Genomic DNA, 20,863 nt, shown 5'->3' with positions numbered 1-20,863 from the left:
ATTGACTACACAGTGTATAACCATCTGCATCTGGCTTCTTTTGCTCTACATCATGTTTGAGATTCAGTCATGTTGTTGAGTGTAGCTGTGGTTAGTTCATTTTTATTGCTTATTAGTATTCTATTGTATACCATCATGGCAACTGGTTTATCCATTTACCTGTTGATGGACAATTTGGTTGCCCATTTTAACCATTTTTAAACATACAATTCAGAGGCATTAATTTTATTCACCTTGTTGTACAACCATCGCCACTATTTCCAAAACTTTTTCATTACCCCAAATAGAAGCTCTATACCCTGTTAAGCATAATTCCCTACTTGTCTTCCTCCAGCTGCAGTAACCACTAATACCCTCTTGCCTCTATGCATCTGCCCATTGTAGACAACAGCCAGCTTCACAGGTTTAAGCCTGGAGGTTACTGACCAGTTAAGAGCACTGAGGCCCTGGCCCAGGCCTTAGTGTCACTTTCAGAAAGGGCATCAATTAGAAGCCAGAATCTGGTGGTTGAAGCATCCTTCAATGTGCTAGTGCCAAGTCTCACTCTGTGCCAGCACTGGGGTTCCAGAGATACACCCACTAGGAGGTCCAGCAGGTTTGCAATGGTCCCAAGGAGCACCCAGTCCTGAGCTAAACATCATGTACTTGATTCCCTCACCCTGGGTGGCGCCAACAGTTAGCACGCTCAGCTGCAAACTGAAAGGTTGGAGGTTCGAGTCCACCCATAGGTGCCTTGGAAGAAAGGCCTGGCGATCTACTTCTGAAAAATCAGACATTGAAAACCCCACGAAGCACAGTTCTACTACGACACACATGGGGTCGCCATGAGTCAGAGTCAAACAGACAACAACCGGTTTGGTTTGCTCACACTGGTTGTCTCGTGATCTTACTTATCTAGTGCTGCCATAATAGAAATACTACAAGTGGGCAGCTTTAACAAACAGAAATTTATTCTCTCACAGCCTAGTAGGCTACAAGTTGGAATTCAGGGCACTAGCTCCAGGGGAAGGCTTTCTCTCTCTGTCGACTCTGGAGGAAGGTCCTTGTCATCAATCTTTCCCTGATCTAGGAGCTTCTGAGTGCAGGGGCCCTGGGTCTGAGGAGGGGCACCTTCCCAGCTCTTTTTTTTTTTTTTTTGGTGGTATGAGGTCCTTCTCCTCTCTGTCGTTTCTTTTATATCTCAAAAGAGATTGATTCAAGACACAACCTAATCCTGTAGATCGAGTCCTGCCTCATTAACATAACTGCTTCTAATCCTGTCTCACTAACCTCAGAGAAGTAGGATTTACAACACATAGGAAAATCACATCAGATGACAAAATAGTGGACAATCACACAATACTGAGAATCATGGCCTAGCCAAGTTGACACACATTTTTGGGGGACACAATTCAATCTCTAACATTTGTTAATGTGGCAATGTAACAGCAGATGCTTGCTTCACTTTCAGCACACAAATTGTACCCCTGATCTCATCCTTCATCTCTCCAGTCTGACTTTATTCCTTTAAGCTTCTGGGATCTTTGACCTGTGGCAGCCCCTCTCTAAGTCCCAGGGGGTCACAGCAGGCCCAAGAAGGTGAGGCACAGAAGGAAGTTGGTCCCCACTTCCAGGGAGAAGTATCTGGGGGCTTCTTCCATGCTACAGAAGACACTTAAGTCTCACGTTATAACATTTTAGGCACATTCTAGATCAAATATCTTCTTTTTCTCGTCCATTTTTTTCCTATAGAACAACATTGTCTTCTCTGCACAGAGTGGGAAGAAAGGCCTGGAGATCTAATTCTGAAAATCAGTCAGTGAAAACCCTATGGGTCACAACAGAACACTGTGTGACTACCAACAGTCATGAAGATGATGCAGAATGGGGAACCTAGGGTGGAAATGAGAAGAGTGCCAACACATTGTGGGGAAGGAAGCCGAGGCCATGAAACACTTTATGTACAAACTATCCAATGAGAATCTAATTTGCTCTGTAAACTTTCACCTAATACACAATGATAATAATAAAAAAAAAAGATGATGCAGGACAGGGCAACATTTCGTTTTGTTATACATGGGGTTGTCGTGTATTGGAGCCAACTTCACAGCAACTAGTCACACGACCACAGTTCTCTTCTGCACTTCGGGCAGCAGGAACACTGGCACGCAAGAAAAGGCCAGTTGCCCAGGTGGAGATCAGGAACTAGCCCTGCACTGGGCCACACCCTGGCTATCTGGGCCGGCAGCTTCGCCTTTCTGGCTTCCACATCTGCAACCTGGACAAGCACAGCCATGCTGCCCCCAGGGCTTGAGAATTGTATAACACATAGAAGTACACTTCACGACCAGGCAAGGAGGAGATACCTCGTGTTTATGAAATCTGAATGAAAATAAAAATCAAGGCTTCAGAAAGAGCTTGGAAAGTCTATCCCACATCACCAAAACAAGGAGAAGGCAGTCAATGGTTATTTTTATTCCTTTAATATTCTTTTAAGGAGCCCCTGGATGGCACAAATAGTTAAGTCTTTAACTACTAGCCGAACGGTTGGTGGTTCAAACCCACCCTGAGGTGTCTTGGAAGACAGGCCTGGTGATCTGCCTCCAAAAGCCTTGAAAACCCTAAGGGGCACAGTTCTACTCTGCACACGTGGGGTCGCCATGAATTGGAATCAATCTGACAGCAGCTAATGACAATGACAATAATCTTTTCCAAAGATTCACGCACTAAATTCTTTCCTCTCTTTTCCCTCCTGTGCCTATAATGCAATTACACTAAACTTTCTGATCCACAGGAGACCAAGGAAAGCCTTGCCCAATCATCACTGCCTATAGTGGAGCTCTTCCTGGCTTCAAGGTCTATAGATTCAAGGTCTACCCTCTGAGCCAACCGTGGTGGGGGCGAGGGAGGGGGCTTGGGGGAAAGCTGAGAGCAGTGTGAGTCCACGTGGCTTCTGACAGCTCCACTGCACAAGGGTCATAGCAAGCCGGAGTGAGTGTGAGGACCTCTGCAGACCCTCTGCCCTCAAAACACCCACAACTGATGCAAATCATTTAAAAACCAAACCATTTAAAGTCTCTGGAAACTGTTCCCATGGCATAGAGCAGATGGAGACACACTGATTCAGGAAAACTGCCTAAATTTTGTTAAGAACAGGGAGTCTGCAGCACCTGACCCACGACCTGCTCCCTTCGCCACCTCCAACTCAGCTGACACCATCTCCAACTCAGCTTGATGGAAACTCCACCCCAGATGGGCATAACCAAGAAGATGGACTTCCTGTTGCTCCAAGTCAGGGCTTACGTATCACCCCACGAGGGACAGACCCCAGCATTTCTCATTCCCTGCCCATTCTGCCCTGTTTTGCAGAAGTTAAATTCTTGGTGAGTGTGGTCAAGAGGGCTCCCATGCTCCACCCATTCTTAGGCAGAGGCTCCACCCCAGAACACTGGGGCCCCAATGTCCCTATGAGTCAGAATTGACTCAGCGGCAACAGGTTTTTTTTTTTTGGAACGTCCCTTGCGGGCCCAGAGACCAGAGGTTATGGCCCCCATCCAGCACCTTGAAGGATCTCACTCCAAGAGAAGTGGACCCCTGTTGCGCTCCCTAGCTCCAGAGCAGGGGCTCAGAGATTTTGCCCAGGGGAAGGGCAGGCCATAGAACAGAGAGCTCTGTAGCTCTCCCCAGGGGAAATGACTTCATCTGGAAGGGAGCACGGGGAAGTTCAAGCCTAAAACCACTCTGGAAAACAACGGCGATCTGGGTGGTAAGCCATTATGAGGAGGCCTGAGAGCAACAAGCTAAGCCTTGGGCTAGCTAGTTTACCAGCAAGAACTAGCAGAAAGTCAAGAAGAGTCCCTCTGGTTCAGAATGAATCTCAAGGACTGGCCTCAAAAATTACCTGTTGCAAAGGGGTCTGAAGTTAATTGGATGAGAGTGTGGAGTGATTTGTGCCTCACAGTAGAGTGATCAGCCAGCAATTAGTAGAGCTTGACAGAGAGATCAGGGAAAGAGACAAAGACAGCCCTGCCAAAACCTTGTCAGCCCAGGATGGCAGTGCCCGCTGAAGGCTGCACTCCCCAAGGAGCCCACTGACAGCTTCACAGGGCAAACACACTGCACGGACATCATCCAGTCAAGTCATTAAACAAATAGACAAGCAAACAACAACTATATTTCATTCACACGCACAATTTTAAAATGTCTAATAAAATCCCTTAGTGTCTCAGACTTTTCAGGGTACCTGCTGCCCTACCCCATGCAGGGGAAATTCATTCCATTCACAGCCCCTCTGAGTGGGCATGTTCCTATCTATATCACATGATCTCCTGCCCCCTCAAAACCCATACAGCAGACTGGACAAGCAGAAGACACCTGACCCGAGAGTGCCTCACTGACAGGCTAAGAGATATAAGAGTCATCAGTTATGGGAACCATGCTTGAAGGTCATAAGGCAGACTTCAGGCCAAGCTGGCAATCAAAAGTGAGTGAACCCTGGTTGGCAGTGAGCAGATGTGCCTGCCGCATCAGTGCCCTGGCAGAGAGGGAAGCCCCAGGGTCTAAGAGCTTCCCAGTCTAGGCACCAGGAGTACCAGCTGCATTCCACTCCTGCCCTTTGATTTGCATGAGCTCGGTTCACCTGGCAGTGGTGGGGAAGAAAGGCCTGGCAATCTGCTGCCATAAAGATCGCAGCCAAGAAAACCCTATGCAGCAGTTCTACTCTGCACACATGGGGTTGCCATGAGTCAGGGGTGACTTGACAGCAACAAGTTTGGTTTGGTTTTCTCTCCATCTTCATTGTGAACTTCAATCTTATCGTGAGCTAGCTGGAATAGCTTTCAGCTTCTTGCGATCAAATGAATCTTACAATATATAATTTCAAACTGTTTTCTTACTGGTGGTCCACTGGCTAAGCATTTGCCTGTTAACTAAAAGGTCAGCAGTTCGAATCCACCAGTCACTCCTTGGAAACCCCATGGAGCAGTTCTACTCTATCCTATAGGGTTGCTGTGAGTTGGAATTCATTCGATGGCAATGGGTTTGTATTCTTACTTCGTCCCCAAGGAAAGACGGACAACACCTGCTCAGCATCTCCACAAATAATCTTTCTTAAATCTGACAAGTACTAAACCAGAAAAAACCAAACCCTTTGCCATCAAGTTGATTCTGACTCACAACAACCCTGTGAGACAGAGTAGAATTGTCTCATAAGGTTTCTGAGGAGCAGCTGGTGGCTTTGAACTGCCGACCTTTTGGTCAGCAGTCAAGCTCTTAACCACTGTGCTACTATGGCATCCATAAATGCATAACCTGTTGCCCCAACGAGTCGATTCCAACTCACAGCAACCCGGCAGGACAGAGCAGAACTGCCCCATGGGGTTTCCAAGGAATAGCTGGTGGATTTGAATTGCTGACCTTTTGGTTAGCAGCCGTAGCTGTGAAGCACTGCACCACCAGGGCTCCTAACAAGTACTAAGTCATCCTTTCTTTCCTGAGGCTAGATCACCTCAAAGCTTTCAGTCTTAACAAATTAGGGCACACTCTCTTTTTACCATCTATTTAGATAATTTTAAAATCTTTACATGTGAAGTCTGGTCAGCCTAAAACGGAACACAAACATTTACTGAATACCCGCTGCAGGGCTAGAATTGGGCTAAGATCCTGGGATACAGAGACAGACAACGCAGTCTCAGTTCAAGCAATCTCTCTGGTTGCCACTGGGGCCACCATGTTCCTTATCACTGTCAACAACCACCACCTTGGGGACGATTCTCAATAAATGGTCTGGGGAAGACCTGGGAAATACCTGATAGAAGTCTGTTTTCTCTGCGATGACTTTCAATATCCCTGGAGCAATGGGAGGAACTGTAACCATCTGCAGCTTGCCGAAAAATGGGTTGTGTCCAGAGCTTTTATGGCGTTTCATCTTGTCTTGGATGACGAGTGCCAGGGACTGGGAATGGTTGATCACCTCTAGCAGCGTGGAGATGGCCACGTTCTGGAGGTAGCAGTCGGTCACACAGCAGCCAATGGTCATGAGGGACTTCAGCCAAGACGGAAAGCTGGAGTCGCACTCTCCTGGAAGGAAGCCCGTCAGAGAAATCACACATGAAACCAACAGGACCACCTGTGAGAGGTTCCCAGGTTTTCAGACTTAACAGTGCCCTCAGGGCCTGGTAGTCACCTGGCCAACAGTGTGCTTACCTCTTGGTGGTGGCACCGAGGAGCTGCTGTCACTCAGGCCAGAGGATAAAACAAGACTCAGGCTGGTTTCATAGGTTTGTCAGAAAATTCAAAATTGCAAATCTCAGTCTAAGGGCTTTTAGATTATTTAAAATGTTCTCTGGTTTGCTTTAATGTTTAAAAAAAAAATACACTAAAATTCACATTTTGGGGGAAGAGTTTGAAATGTTCTTTGGAGGCTCTCTTTGCAGTAGGAGGCATGCTGTCATCGTTACCTGCCATGGAGTTGGCCCCCGACTCACAGTGACCCCATGCACAGTGGAATGAAATGTTGCCCGGTACTGCGCCATCCCCATGATCAGTTGTGGATCAGGCCGTTGTGATCTAGGGGGTTTTCATTGCCTGATTTTTGCAAGTAGATCACCAGGTGTCAGGGATTGAATTGTGTTCCCCCCAAAATATGTGTCAACTTGGTTAGGCCATGATTCCCAGTATTGTGTGGTTGTCCTCCATTTTATGATGGTAATTTTATTTTGAGAGCATTAGGGTGGGATTGTAACACCCTTACCAGGTCACATTCCTGATCCAATGTAAAGGGAGTTTCCCTGGGGTGTGGCCTGCACCATCTTCTATCAATCAAGAGATAAAAAAGAAAGGGAAGCAAGCAGAGAGTTGGGCACCTCATACCACCAGGAAAGCAGCACCAGGAGCAGAGCGTATCCTTTGGACCCGGGGTCCCTGCGCCTGAGAAGCTCCTTGACCGGGGGAAGATTGAGGACAAAGACCTTCTTCCAGAGCCAACAGAGAGAGAGAAAGCCCTACCCTGGAGCTGACACCATGAATTTGGACTTGGAACCTACTAGACTGTGAGAAAATAAATTTCTCTTTGTTAAAGCCATCCACTTGTGGTATTTCTGTTATGGCAGCACTAGATGACTAAGACACCAGGCCTTTTTCCTAGTGCATCTTAGTCTGGAAGTGCCAACGAAACCTGCTCGACATCACAGCAACATGCAAACCTCCAGTGACAGATGGGTGGTGGCTGCCCATGAGCTGCACCGGCTGGGAGCTGAACCGAGTTCTCCTGCATGGAAGGAGAAAACTCTACTACTGAACCACCACTGACCTTTGATTAGCTTTATTAGAGGCTAAAAATACTCAATGTGTCAATTCTAAATGTTCTTCCAAGTATTGTCATCTGCCGCTAATGAGAGCCAAGAGACAAACTCCAGGTGAAATCGGAAGTAATACCTACAGGAGAGGAGATCTCTGCCCCAAGTGCCTGGCCATCTGATCAGTCTTTCTAGTTTTCCTCCTTCCCCTCGTTCCCTTTTTCCTTTAAAGTGTTCACTGCCTTATACAAACTTTTAGCAACAGATATCATGAAACAGACTATTTTTAAGCACCTTTCACGTTCTGGCACTATGAAGGCCATGCTGGTCACCCAAGATTTAAAAATACAGACGCAGCTCTTATAATCTGCAATCTAGGAGATGTGAACTAAAAATGTACACAACTAATTATAAGGGAAGAAATGAATTTGGCAAAGAGTCCCTTCTTGGGAAACATAATTTGGTAAATACCACTCGTGTAAGTAATATCAGGGAGAAAGGCCGGGCAAACTACTTCAGAAAATCTGCCAATGAAAACCTTATGGATCACATTGGTCTGATCCACAACCAATCATGGGGACAATGCGGGACCTGGCAGTATTTCGTTTGTTATTCCCAAAACGGGCCTGACCCAGGGCTGCCCTCTCACCTGGAGGCTGGAAGAGCGCTTGGCAGAGCTGCTCCATCTCCTCCTCGAACAGGTAGACGGGGAAGGTGGCACAGTCCAGCAGCAGGTGGCAGGCAGCGGCAAAGGCCTCCCTGCAGTCCTCCTTCGAGCCCCCCAGGTCAATGACCACCTGGGCAACATCCCAGTCTCCCTCTTTCTTCTGGCCAGGGCTACTGGGCAAAGATGACGGTGACGCCAAACTCTTCATCTTAAACGGAGACCCTCGAACCGTGAACAAGTCTGAAAGCATCTGCTTGAACTGTGGCACAGTGATGGTCTTGGTGTCCCACGAGTTCTTCTTGCTGGTGTCCTCAGTGATGGCATCCTGTGTCCCGCTCTTGTCCCTCCTGCCTACGGGCTCTTCTGACTTGCCTTCTTCTCCAGATGCAGTTAGCGTGACCCCAAAGATGTTCTTGCTGGCAAAGTTTGCGATGAGCTCTTGGATGCAGTGGAAGGTCTGCTGCATGCTCCCGCCCTTCTTCCAAACGTCATCTCTTTCTGGGGAGACCCTGGGGACCCTCAAGTGTTCAGAGAGCTCCGGTGATGACGCACTCAGCCCGATCCCACTGTCTTCAGATTTCAGGGGAGGAAACGGAGCATTTTCGTTGCCCGGAATCACGGCCTTTGTTTCTAAAACGACCTCCCCATTGTCACCTTTCACTGGACTCTGCAAGAATGGAAAATTTGTATAGTGCGTCTCTTAAGTCCAAGGGATTCAAGGTCAGTTAAATCGGGCAAACCATGAACATGTGTCTTCTGTTTCTAAAAATAACTCTCTACCAAGATAACCCCTGGGTAAAAGTATATAATAAAGTTAAGATACACAAATGAGGGCAAGGAGAGGGGTTGGGAGAGCCCAAAGAATAGGTTGCTGGACCAACGCGCTCTTTGTGGAAGCTGGCTTTGGAAGTCACTTGGTATTATTTACTTAGATCCATCAGGGTTCAAAAAAGTTGTTTAATTTTTTAAAAATACGAATTAGGATACTGGCTGAGGGTAAAATAAAGACAGGAGGAAACAAGACAAGAGAGGAAAGCGAGAACAAAATGTCTATTAAAACATATACGTGTGTGTGTACATATATATACATATATATTAACTTTGTGGCTTTTCCAGAGTGATAACACTTTAATCTTCAAGGAATTATTTCTCCCTTTTCTTACGCTGTTACTTAAAAAATGTTACATTAAATTTGAAACTCTTCAGCATTTACACTGCTCTCTAGGGAAGAATCAGAGGGTATTACACATTTTTGAAGCATATTGTTTTTTATGCTTGTAGAATGTTTGATTAAATTTTGTATCTTCAGTCTATTTCAGGATTTTTTTTTCCCTACAGCTAGAAAAAAGGGAACTAATTTCTAATGCAAGGTAGCAAATCAGCAATTAGACTCAGATTCTAATCCTATTAGGAAGCCCTTTTGCCTCCAAACAGGAACCAGCACCCACAGCCACCTCCCCCACCTGTGCCTCACCATCTCGTTTGTCTTCATATCTGCCATCACAGTGGGCAGACTTCAAGGGCACAATTCTGAGCTCCCTAAACAAACCAGACAGTAAAAATAAGTCCAAAAGATGGGCCTCAGTCTGGGGGACCATGATAGTTACAGTTGTTTAGGAGGACGATATGGCCGCAGCTCCCCATGTTTAAAAAGAGCATGTATGTCTTTGGTTGCAATGGACGTCGGGAAATTCACCCTGCAGAAACATTGGCACAAAATGTACAGGGATGCTGAAGACTGCACTGTTCACCACAGTGAGGAACTCAAGCTAAGTAATAGCAGTGGGGGGAGAGCTGAAGAAACTGTAAATCCAGACCATGGGCTATTATTCAGAAGTTAAAAGAGTAAGAAATCTCTGTGGATTGATATGGATGGATGTCCCAAATGTATTGTTTAAACGAAAATCCATGCAAGTCAGATAATAGTGGATAATTTCAATTTATATACATGTATGTATGTACGTGTACACACACACACACACACACACACACACACACACACATAGGAGCTCTGGAGGCACAGTGGTTAAAGCATTTGGCTGCTAAGTGAAAGGTTGGTGGCTCGAGCCCACCAGCTGCTCTGAGGGAGAAAGATGTGGCATTCTGCTTCCATAAAGATTTCAGCCTTGGAAACCTTATATATAGGGCTGTTCAACTCTGTCCTATAGGGTCACTACGAGTCAGAATCGACTTGGTGGCAATGGGTTTGTTTAGTGTATATACATATATTTTAAATCTTTAGTTTTTGAAATAGACTTTGTTTTTTATAGTTGTAGGTTTATAGAAAAAAGTCACAGGAAGCATAGCAAGTTCCCATATGCCCCCCCCACCATGTTGTCTGCGCATTATTAACATCTTGGATTCCTGTGGTAACTTGTTACAACTGATGAACCAGTACTGATACATCATTACTAAGTAAAGCCCATCGTTTACAACAACAACTCTTTGTGTTGTGCAGTTGTATGGGTTTTGACAAATGCATAATGTCGTCGGTCCACCACTACAGTGCCATGGAGAATAGCTTCACTGCCCTGAAAATGCCCTGTGCTCCATCTACTCATCCCTCTCCCCTCCTCCTGAACCCTGGCGGCCACTGGGCACTTCACAGTCTCTACAGTTTTGCCTTTTCTGAAATGTCATATTCAATTAGATGTTAAATAACCAAAATGACATGCATACAAGCACACACGTAAAAGGGTCTGGCAGCTAGATGTATCTAACCACTAACTGTTGTTATGACCTCTGGGAGGGAGCGGGCGAAGAGAAAGGGGCTAACTTTGACGTTAAGATCTTTTACAACATTTGAGGGCTTCGGAAGAATATTTTAGATATTACTGTATATCTTCTAATCTTTATCCCTATCCTAGCTGCTGTAATTACTTTTGACTCCTATGAAAGTGTACGCTTTTCTTCATGCAGAAAACCACCTCAGCTCAGCGCACGTACCCCGCTCTCGCTGGCTGCCTCCGCGTCCAGGTAGGAGGGAGGCATCTGGACTCTGCTGAGCACTTTAAAGCAGGTTTTTAAGGCCTGTGTGAGCTCGGGTAAGCTCAGAGACTCCAGGTTCTCAGACAAGGGTTGCAACATGCAGCTGAGCACCTGCGGGAGATACTGGGTTTGCACCTCAGAGTACAGCTCCTACAAGACAAAAACATGGGTTTAGGTAACAAGGCTTTCAGATTATAATCAGGAAAAAAGAAAAAATGCACCTCAAAGTGGTATCTTAGAAGACTCAATTTTTTAGACCAGACGCAAGTTTCATGCTAATTTCCAAACAGGAAAACATCATCATGTTTCCTGTTAATCCAAAGAAACCCATGGACATTCTTCCCCTCCTTTCAAGTGGCTTTTACCCTCTGCTAATAGAAAATAATAAAGTTTCCACATGTATCTCTATCTTAAGGGAATTAGTTTCCTTAGGAAAAATTAGCTAACTACACAATTTTGGCCAGGAAATATATTTACCCTCTCTCCTAGGTAACTGACACCCAGTTCATCATCTGGGTTAACTTCAGTTCAGTCCACTTACAACTAGCTGAAAAGCTGTAGGGCCTTTTAAGTAAGATAGAAAAGATATAAAAGTAGATTACACCCAGTGACATCTCCCATGGAAAAAAAAAAAAAATGCTGATACAAACATTAAAATAGCGTTGTACAGGTGGGACAAACGGTTTGCGCTCAACTGCTAACCTAAAGGTGAATGGTTCGAACCCACCCAGTGCCAAGGAAGAAAGGCCGGGCGATCTGCTTCAGTTAAGATTACAGCCAGGAAAACCCTACGGAGCAGCGTTCTACTCTGTAACACATGGGGTTGCCGTGAGTTGGAACTGACTCCACGATAACTAGCAACAACTTTTCGGTAAACTGAAGTTTATAAAAGAGGCCTACACCATTAATAAAGATACAATCATAACAAGCACCAGGCTGGCTCTTCATGGCACAGCTGCCTCACCAAAGGAATAACGTCCAGCAGGAACACGAGGAGGGTGCAGAGCTCAGAGACGGTGGGCGGTGTGCTCATGCTTTTCCCTCCAGAGTGACTCTGCTTCTCTGTCTTCGCTGGCCTAGGGGACACAGGGGAGAAAAACAGATGACTACTTTCTCCAACAATTTTTGTTTTAAGTTCATTTGTTATAACTTTGTTATGTAACATATTTCAAACATAATGAAACTGGAGTTCCAGTAACAAAGCTTTGGTGACTAAAATTATGTTAACAGAGAGGAAGTGTTAATAGTCCCTTGGAACTGCTCATCTCCAGAAAGGGTCCCCTCTGACTTGAACTTCATGAATTCAGATGAGGGTGGTCGCATGGCCATGTGGGATTCCACGCCCGGTCGATCTGACCAGCAGCCAGAGCCTCAAACCAAAGCTCTGTTCCAAGCCAACCATCCTGGACTGCCGAACGCACCAGGCCCCACAGCTGTGCAACCCGGGGGGAAGGGGCAACCCAAGGCAACTCCTCCACTGGTGACACCCAGAGTCCATTGACACTTGGGTGGTTGGAATTCTTCAGCTTCCACAGAGACTTGTAACTCCACTGATCAATTCTATTGTTAGCTTGTTTATCTTATGGGGAAAATCAACATTTCTTTTTAAATAAGTAGGCAATTAGATAAATAGGTAGGTTAAAGAGTACATATTGGTTCTCAGAGTATGGAGTAACTTTGGATTCATCTCACTAACATGATACAACTCAACCTGGGTTAATTTTCTTCACTGTAAGTTAAAAAAAATAAAACCAAACCTGTTGCCATCAAGTCGATTCCAACTCGTGGTGACCCCATGTGTATCAGGGTAGAACTGTGCTCCACAGGGTTTTTAATGGCTGATTTTCAGAAGTAAATTGCCAATCCTCTCTTCTGAAGTGCCTTTGGGTGGATGTGAACTGCCAACCAAAAGGCTGGCAATTCAAACCCACAACAGGTGCCTCAGAAGAAAGGCCTGGTGATCTGTTCCCAAAAGGTCACAGCTTTGAAACCCTATGGAGTACAGTTCTACCCTGCACACGTGGGGTCACTATAAATTGAAACTGACTTGATGGCAACTGGTTTGGTTTTGTTTTGAACTTTGAGAAAATGAATTTGTCTCTAAAGTCACCTACATACACAGTATTTCCGTTATAGCAGCACTAAGAGACTAAGACATTGACTTTAAACCCTCTCATCCTTCCTAAATATTCCTTCCCAAATGTTCCACAATACTGAGCTGCATACTTACCTAAAGCAATCCTCAAAACACCTCATCATATAATCCCAGAGAAAGTCTGTGCTGAGGGAAGTGATCAGCAAATTCACTGTCTTAACAATCTCGGAGGCATTTTTATTTTCTTTTATTGAACTGTAAAAGAAGGGGATAGAAATAAATAAATCTGTGAAAAAGCCTGTATTATGAGAAGACTGTATCTGAAAAACTGTAATCCATTTTATCATTTACAACTTATTTCTAGAGAGGTCAACAAACCCTGATAAAGATATTACTGTTCTTACATAGGAAAGAGCTTGCATAATGCCATCCTAAACAATATAAACAGTATTTATATTAATGTATTCTCTTAGAAGTAAGCTTACAAGTTATTATAAAAAGAATCTGGTTTAGAAAACAAGTTTCATTCCAAGAGTAGGTAATGAGATTCTCGATTGGTAAAATAGGAGCCCTGGTAGCATCATGGTTAAAGCACTTGGCTGCTAACTGAAAGGCTAACAGTTCGAACTCACCAGCAGCTCTACAGGAGAAAAGACCTAGAGATCTGATCCCCTAAAGATTACAGCCTACGAAGCCCTACGGGACAATTCTACTCTGTGCTGTATGCTCGCTGAGTCGGAACTGATGCCGTGGCACACAACAACAACAACTGGTGAAATAACATAGTACATGCAGCAGGCTGTATTATCTTAAAAACATCAACAAAATGAAACACAAGATTTATAGACATCTACATGCTTTAAGCCCATGTGCCTGCTGTCTTCACTCCCCAACTCTACCCCCAGGGTCCTTGAGATACCCTTTTCTTGGTTTTCCCCTTTCTCCCCTTTGACTATGCTCCTGGAGACTCACTCCTGCCTCCACTTCCTGAACTAACCCTCTCCCGTCTTTCCCTCTTCCCTTCTCCCTGTAACCCATCCTTAGGGTATACTCGATCCAGTTGCTTTGGCTAGACAATATTCATAGTTGGTCAATAAATACTGTTTGTACATCTCAGGCTGGGGCAGAAACTAGATAAAACTTCTTTTAGAACTCTTTACAGTACTCAAGAGGGAAGAGCAATTCATGTTGATTAACTTGTTGTTGTGTGCCATCTGGTCGATTCCAACTCATAGCGGCCCTATAGGACAGAGTAGAGCTGCCACATAGGGCTGATTAATTTATTAGTGTAGATTATTTTAACAAGCGTCTATGAGGTGTGAACCCCTCTGCAGTGAACAATGTGGCCTTTGGTCCTGGGTCCTGGGAACAGGACCATGTCTGAGGCCAACGTGCTGGGACTGTCCAAACCAAGAGGAAGCACCTGGGGGCTGATGCGGGCTGATGCTGGCTAAGCCTCAGGACGCATGATGTCATCTATCACAGCCGTGTGGTAAGGCCAATAAAGGCCTTGGGAGATGGAGGCTCAGCAGAGCTTCCCGGCTGGAGAGAGGGAAGGAGAACCCTGCAGACAGAGAAGCTCTGGGTCTGGATCCCTCCTGGCCCTTGCCCTATGTATTTGTACCTTTTTTCCTCTAGATTAAAGACAGCCCTTTGCGGGGGAGAGGGGGGAGGAACAGAATTTCAAATTTTCATGGATTTCAGACTTTCTGGAACCCCTGAGGCCAAATAACACCTCCCCAAAATATTACTCTAATGAAATCTTTAAATCTTGAACCAAAACTATCAAATAATTGTTTAGCCTAATTAGAAAGGAATGTCTGCATTAAGCATCATACCCTTTTAAAGAATTTTCTATATGTGTTCAAACTGACGACAGCAATTTGAAAGGACAGATAAGAAGCTTAGTGGGGGCAGTGAATTTGTGTTAATGATGGTGAAATAGTTTGGAAGATTGTCCAGAAAGGTGGCATAACTTGGAGAAAGTAACCAATGTCACTGAATTGTACATATAGAAGAAATTGTTGAAGTGGTGTATGTTTGGCTGTGTATGTTTTTACCAAAAAAAGAAAAAAAAATTAGTTAAGTAGTGGTGATGATAGCACAGCAGGTAAATGTAACCAATGTCACTGAATTGTACACTTCAAAATGGTTACAATAGCAACTTTGTTACATGTATTTTACCAAAATAAAATTTTCTTGAAAGAAAAAGAAAAAAGATAGCCCTTTCCCTGCAGTGAGCCATTTCAAGCGAATATTAGACCTAAAAAACAGAAGGGGCTGGTCCCCGCAGACCTAGCCCTGGTGAATGGAGGTGAGAGAGGGGGTGCCTGGAGTAGCTGGGGTCTGGACTGACCAGGGAAGGGAAGCCAAGGTTTTTGGACTGGCTTCCCTGGACTGGTTTTGCAGCTGGTGCTGTGAACAGGTTAGCTAGAGAGAACCCTGACAGCATGGCGTCTGACCTGCTGCGTCTCCACTATCTCTAGCACCTCACAGTTTATAGTAAGCAATAGAAAAAAAATAACCGTGGCATTAGGGAGGGAGGAGGAAGACCACTGGTGTGAAGGTGGGGGCCAAACCCATACCTTATCAGCGAGTTTCCACTCTGAGTGTAGCTCAGCTGAAGATCAGAACCAAGAGCATCTCTGCAGTACGAATAAAAGGCCCTGATCACTTCCAGAAATAAATTCCCAACCACCTGCGGCCCTGCAATGAAAAAGAAAACAGTCAAAGAAAGACTAACAATCGAGTAAGAGCTTCGGAACGCTGGTGCCTGGCGTACCCAGGGGGCTGGCCTAGGAGCAGGGCCCACTCCATTTTGTTGCAAGCTTCTGCCTCTGCACTTCTGAGAATGTAACTGTGACTTCTTCCCATTCATGCGCATACGGACTTGGGCCTCTGGCTGGGTAGAACCAGCAGACAGTGTGGCTACATCTGGGCAGGCCAGGGAAAGCACAGGCTATGCTCAGAGAAGTTTCGGCAAGCCCAGAGAAGGTCCGAGAAAACAATCTACCGGAATGTGGCTATGCCCAGGTAGGTCTGGGGAAGTTCAGGGAGGGCCAACCAATCAGAATCTTGCTGGGAGGTTCCTGATTCCACCTATAACTATCCCTGTGAAGCAGCCAACCCTTGGAGTCAGTGGTCTCTACTCTGTGTGGGCTAACATCTCCCCGTTCGAGTGTTTCTTACGCTTTCAATAAATCTTTGTTTCACTTTAACAGGCTTTGAGAGTTTTACTCTAAGACACAATGACTCTATTTTAAAATCAATAAATGGCATACATATAAAATGTATATATTATCTGTCTATATAAAAACTACCCACTGCCGTCAAGTTGATTCCGACTCATAGCAACCCTATAGGACAGAGGAGAACTGCCCCGTAGAGTTTCTAAGGAGCGCCTGGCAGATTTGAACTGCTGACCTTTTGGTTAGCAGCCATAGCACTTCACCACTACGCCACCAGCGTTTCCATCTCTCTATATAGACAATCTAATCCACTACCGTCGAGTCGATTCTGACTCACAGTGACCCTAGAGGACAGTGTAGAACTGCCCCATAGAGTTTCCAAGGATCTGTATAGGCTAAAATGTGCAGAACCGTAAGAACTTTAGTTGTGGCAAAGACAACTTTAGCTGAGGGAATAACATTGATGAAAATAGCCAATAATTTTGTAGATCTCACTGTTATGGATTAAACTGTGTTCCCCAAAACATGTGCTGGAATCCTAACCGCTACGTTGCTATTAGGTGCCATTGAGTCAGTTCCAACTCATAGCGGCCCCACGTACAACAGAACGAAACACTGCCAGGTCCTGCACCATTCTCACAATCGTTATGCTCGAGCCCACAGTTGCAGCCACTGTGTCAATACATCTCGTTGAGGGCCTTCCTCTTTTTCACTGACCCTCTACTGTACCAAGCATGATGTCCTTCTCCAGGGACTGGTCCCTCCTGATAACGTGTTCAAAGTACATAAGACGAAGTCTCGCCATTCTTGCTTCTAAGGAGCATTCTGGCTGTGCTTCTTTCAAGACATATTTGTTTTTCTGGCAGTCCATGGTATATTCAATACTCTCCACCAACATCTATAGTTGTGGTAATCCCATTTGGGAATAAGGCTTTCTTTGTTATGTTAATAAGGCCATACCAGCATAGGGTGTGTCTTAAACCTAATAATTTCTGAGACAGAAAGAGATCAGACACAGAAGAGAGCACACCTCGGGGTATGTTAGATGCCACAGGAAGATTGTCAAGTGATGGAGGAGCACCAGGGCTAAAGGAGCTGAAAGAGACGAGGATATTCCCCCAGGGCCGACAGAGAGAGCATTTCCTTACAGCCAATGCCCTGAATGCAGGCTTCTAGCCTCCAGAACTGTGAGAAAATAAATTTCTGTTTGTTAAAGCCACCCATTTGTGGTATTTTTGTTACAGCAGCACTAGATAACTAAAAAAACCCAAAACAAAAACAAAAACAAAACCCATTGCTTGGAGTTGATTTTGACTCATGGTGACCCCATAGGACAGAGGAGAACTGTCCCATAGGATTTCCAATGAGCACGTGGTGGTTTTGAACTAACCTTTTGGTTAGCAGCTGTAGCTGTTAACTACTATGCCACCAGGGTTTCCACTAGATAACTAAGACATTCGTTATGTGCCTCACACCGTTCTAAACACTTTTACAGATATTAACTGATTTAATCCTCACAACAGCTATATGAAAAGGTACTATTGCTGCCTGTTTACAGATAAGGTGACCAGGCCCAGAGAAGTTAAGTCACGTGCTCAAGCTGGTCTGACACCCAGGCAGGCCATTCTCTGAGCCATTCAGGGCAGGGTGCCAAATGTTTTAACCCAGTTGCTGTCGAGCTGACTCCAACTCATGGTGACCCTGTGTGTTTTGCAGTTGAACTGTGCTCTATAGAGTTTTCAATGGTTGGTTTTTTGGAAGTAGATTTCCAAGACTTTCTTCCGAGGAGCCTCTGGATGGACTCAAAACTACATCCTTTGGGTTAGCAGCCAAGTGCTTAACTGTTCGCACCACCCAGGGAGTCCAATAGGTGTTTTACATGTGCAAAAACAGCTTGGCCAGGGACATTACTCAGTACAAATGCCCTTCAGTAGGGTAACTTCCCTATTACCCATTCTCTTAACCAAGAGTCAGAACAGGACAAAAGAAATAGCACTAATCCTGAGAAGGTCGCTAAGAGGCACAAAAGAACTGGACCAGCTTCATTTTGGAGAAGCATCACAGCCCACCAGGCAGGTAGGAGTCAGCAGGCCATTTCTGCCTCACAAAGAGCAAGCAAGAGTCAGCAGAGGGAGTGCTGTCTTGCCCAGTGCACACAGAACAAACGGAACCTCTGTCAACTGGCCACACAGTGGTCAGCAGATTCATCTTTTATACTTCTTTTTCACAAAAACAAAAGTTGTGTCTCAGAGAAAACTATTTTGATGATAAGCTCCATGTGTATTTTATCTACAGCATAAGATGGACAAAAGCTTTTTTACAAATAAAAGCAGCTCTGTCACCTGATACAGGAAGAAAATGAGTAAGTGGCAAAACCCCTGCAGCAAAAGAGTGGACAAGACCAAGTGACCGTCTGTGCCTTCTAACTCAGTGCTCCTTATAATCTACTCCTTTTTTTCACAAATAATGCACCCATGTAAATAACACGTTCACATATATAACTCACATATATAACTTGGGGAACAGCATGCTTACGAAAATGGCATCGGGAGGGGGCTGCACAGTTGGCAAAAATGTAGAGAAAGTGTGTTATTTGCGTAAAAATACAGTATATCTTCTCTCAGACAACTAAATTATGAGATAGAGTAAAGAGGCAGTGGAAGAACTCTCGCCTTTTATGTGCGAGACCCAGGGTAGATGCCCAGCCAACGCACCTCACCTGCAGCTGAGGCAGCGCTCCCCCACGGTGCTATATTAAAAATCATGTTTTCTTTGCCTGGCTTCCTCCCCTCCCACAGTGTTGTATTGAAAAACCCTGTTTCCTTTGCTGAGCTTCCTCCTGCCCCCCCCCCGCAGCTTTGCATCTGAATCTTGATTTTGCTTGGTTATATGGAAACCCCATTGCACCTGCCTGGGTAGTAGGATTAAGAATGTTGCTAATGTAACTTGTATGAACTCCCTACTTGTAAACCCTTTTAAAAGTAACTTGCCTCCCTGCCCTTGGCCAGCAGTCTTGGCAGCAGCAGCTCTGAGTGACTCCCTTCCTTGTACAATGAAATAAGGTGTCTTTCCTGTTCTCTCACCTTGGTCTTGCGTTCATTGGCCAATACAAGTCATGGCGAGCAAGAACCTGGGGTTTCCACCTGGTAACAGAGCCACCACCTGTCAGAGGTTTGTGTGTTGCTCTAATGCTCAGCAGGTTTCAGTGGAGCCTCCAGACTAAGACGGACTAGGAAGACAACAGTCTGATCCACAACTGATCACGGGGCGGCACAGGACCAAGCAGTGTTTTGTTCTGTTGTGCATGGGGGTGCCACGAGTCAGGGGTTGACCTGAGAGCAGCTAACAACAAAACGACTGGGCAGAAGCTGGCCCCTCAGCCCTCCTGGAAACTCCCACCTGAGCCAACGCTAGCAGCAACATTCCACCTGTTTTTCTCACAGCCCCGTGGTGTTGACACAAAACATACATCTCCGAAGTGCTGAGTCTTACTTTCCTTTTTGAATACTTCCCCAAGTCACACAGCGAGCTCCCAATACGTCTGTGTAACTAACTGGTCTCCCTTTTAGACTAAACCATGGCCCCTCTGAGCTAGTGACTCCACACCAAGAGAAAAAGCTATGTGAGCCACAGCTGATTGACTGAGGCAGGAGGGAGAGTGGGGGAGATGGAAAGCCTACACGACGCAAAATACCTTTAAAAAAAAAAACTTTTTTTTAAAGGTATTTGATACTCTTAAATGCGTAGCTTGGAAGAATAAATGCTTAATTCTTGGACCTTGGTTAAGATAAGCTAGACCTATACATGTTGTGGAATAAAAGTTCATCTTTCTTAACACCAATGTTCACTGCAGCACTATTCACAACAGCAAAAAAGTAGAAACAACCTAAGTGTCCACCAACAGGTGACTGGATAAACAAAACGTGGTCTGTCCAGACAACAGAGTACTACCCAGCCATCAAGAGGAATGAAGCCCTGATACATGCTACGACCTGGATGAATCCTGAAAACATGATGCTGAGTAAGAGCAGTCAGACACACAAGGGCAAGTATTACACAATCCCACTTATATGAAATAGGCAAATGTAGAGAGATCAAAGCTTAGTGGTAGTTACCGAGGGGTGGGAGGGAGAGAGAAAGGGGGAGTCATTGCTCAGGGGCACTGAGTTTCTGTTCATGGTGGTGGAATAATTTGGAAAAGGATAATAGCTGGTTGTACAACTTGATGAATGCAATCAATGTCATGGAATTATACATGTAAAAACTGTTGAAATGTTTTGCTATACAGTAAAACCTGCCAAAGCCAGAACCTGTGTAAGGCAGAAACCTGTCAGAGGAGGAAAAGGCAAACATTCTCCACTAATAAGTGGTGATAGAAAAGTGGTACGACTGTACCCTATCAAAAGGAGAAAACTTGTGAAACCTGGAAAAACAAGGCAGTCCCATTGAGTTCCGGCTCTCACAGTACTCTACATATTTTTACAACAATAAAAATTTTTTAAAAAGGCTCATCTTTGCTACAGGAGTAAGCATCTGTGGTGTGTGATCTGTCTGAGTGCCATGATGACAAGAGATTATTAGGCTCTGGAGTCAAACACATCAAGTTTCAACCCAGCTCTTGGTGACCTCAGGCAAATGTCTTACCCTTGCT

At 45.1% G+C, this 20,863-nt stretch overlaps 1 protein-coding gene across 2 annotated transcripts in view; it reads right to left on the bottom strand.

Annotated features, from left to right (window-relative positions):
• Positions 1-20,863, bottom strand: part of DOP1B (DOP1 leucine zipper like protein B) — a 149,433-nt gene that overhangs the window by 54,366 nt on the left and 74,204 nt on the right. For both annotated transcript variants that reach the window (XM_049874796.1, XM_049874797.1), the window contains exons 10-15: positions 15,610-15,730; positions 13,160-13,279; positions 11,894-12,005; positions 10,888-11,079; positions 7,924-8,608; positions 5,786-6,057 (exon numbers count right to left, since the gene is read on the bottom strand). In XM_049874796.1, the coding sequence (XP_049730753.1) occupies positions 5,786-6,057; positions 7,924-8,608; positions 10,888-11,079; positions 11,894-12,005; positions 13,160-13,279; positions 15,610-15,730 (1,502 nt within the window). The remainder of the gene's footprint in view (positions 1-5,785; positions 6,058-7,923; positions 8,609-10,887; positions 11,080-11,893; positions 12,006-13,159; positions 13,280-15,609; positions 15,731-20,863) is intronic.

The sequence above is a fragment of the Elephas maximus genome, chromosome 2 (genome assembly GCF_024166365.1).
Source record: "Elephas maximus indicus isolate mEleMax1 chromosome 2, mEleMax1 primary haplotype, whole genome shotgun sequence".
Lineage (NCBI taxonomy): Eukaryota > Metazoa > Chordata > Mammalia > Proboscidea > Elephantidae > Elephas > Elephas maximus.
This window is presented reverse-complemented; position numbering and strand designations above follow the sequence as displayed.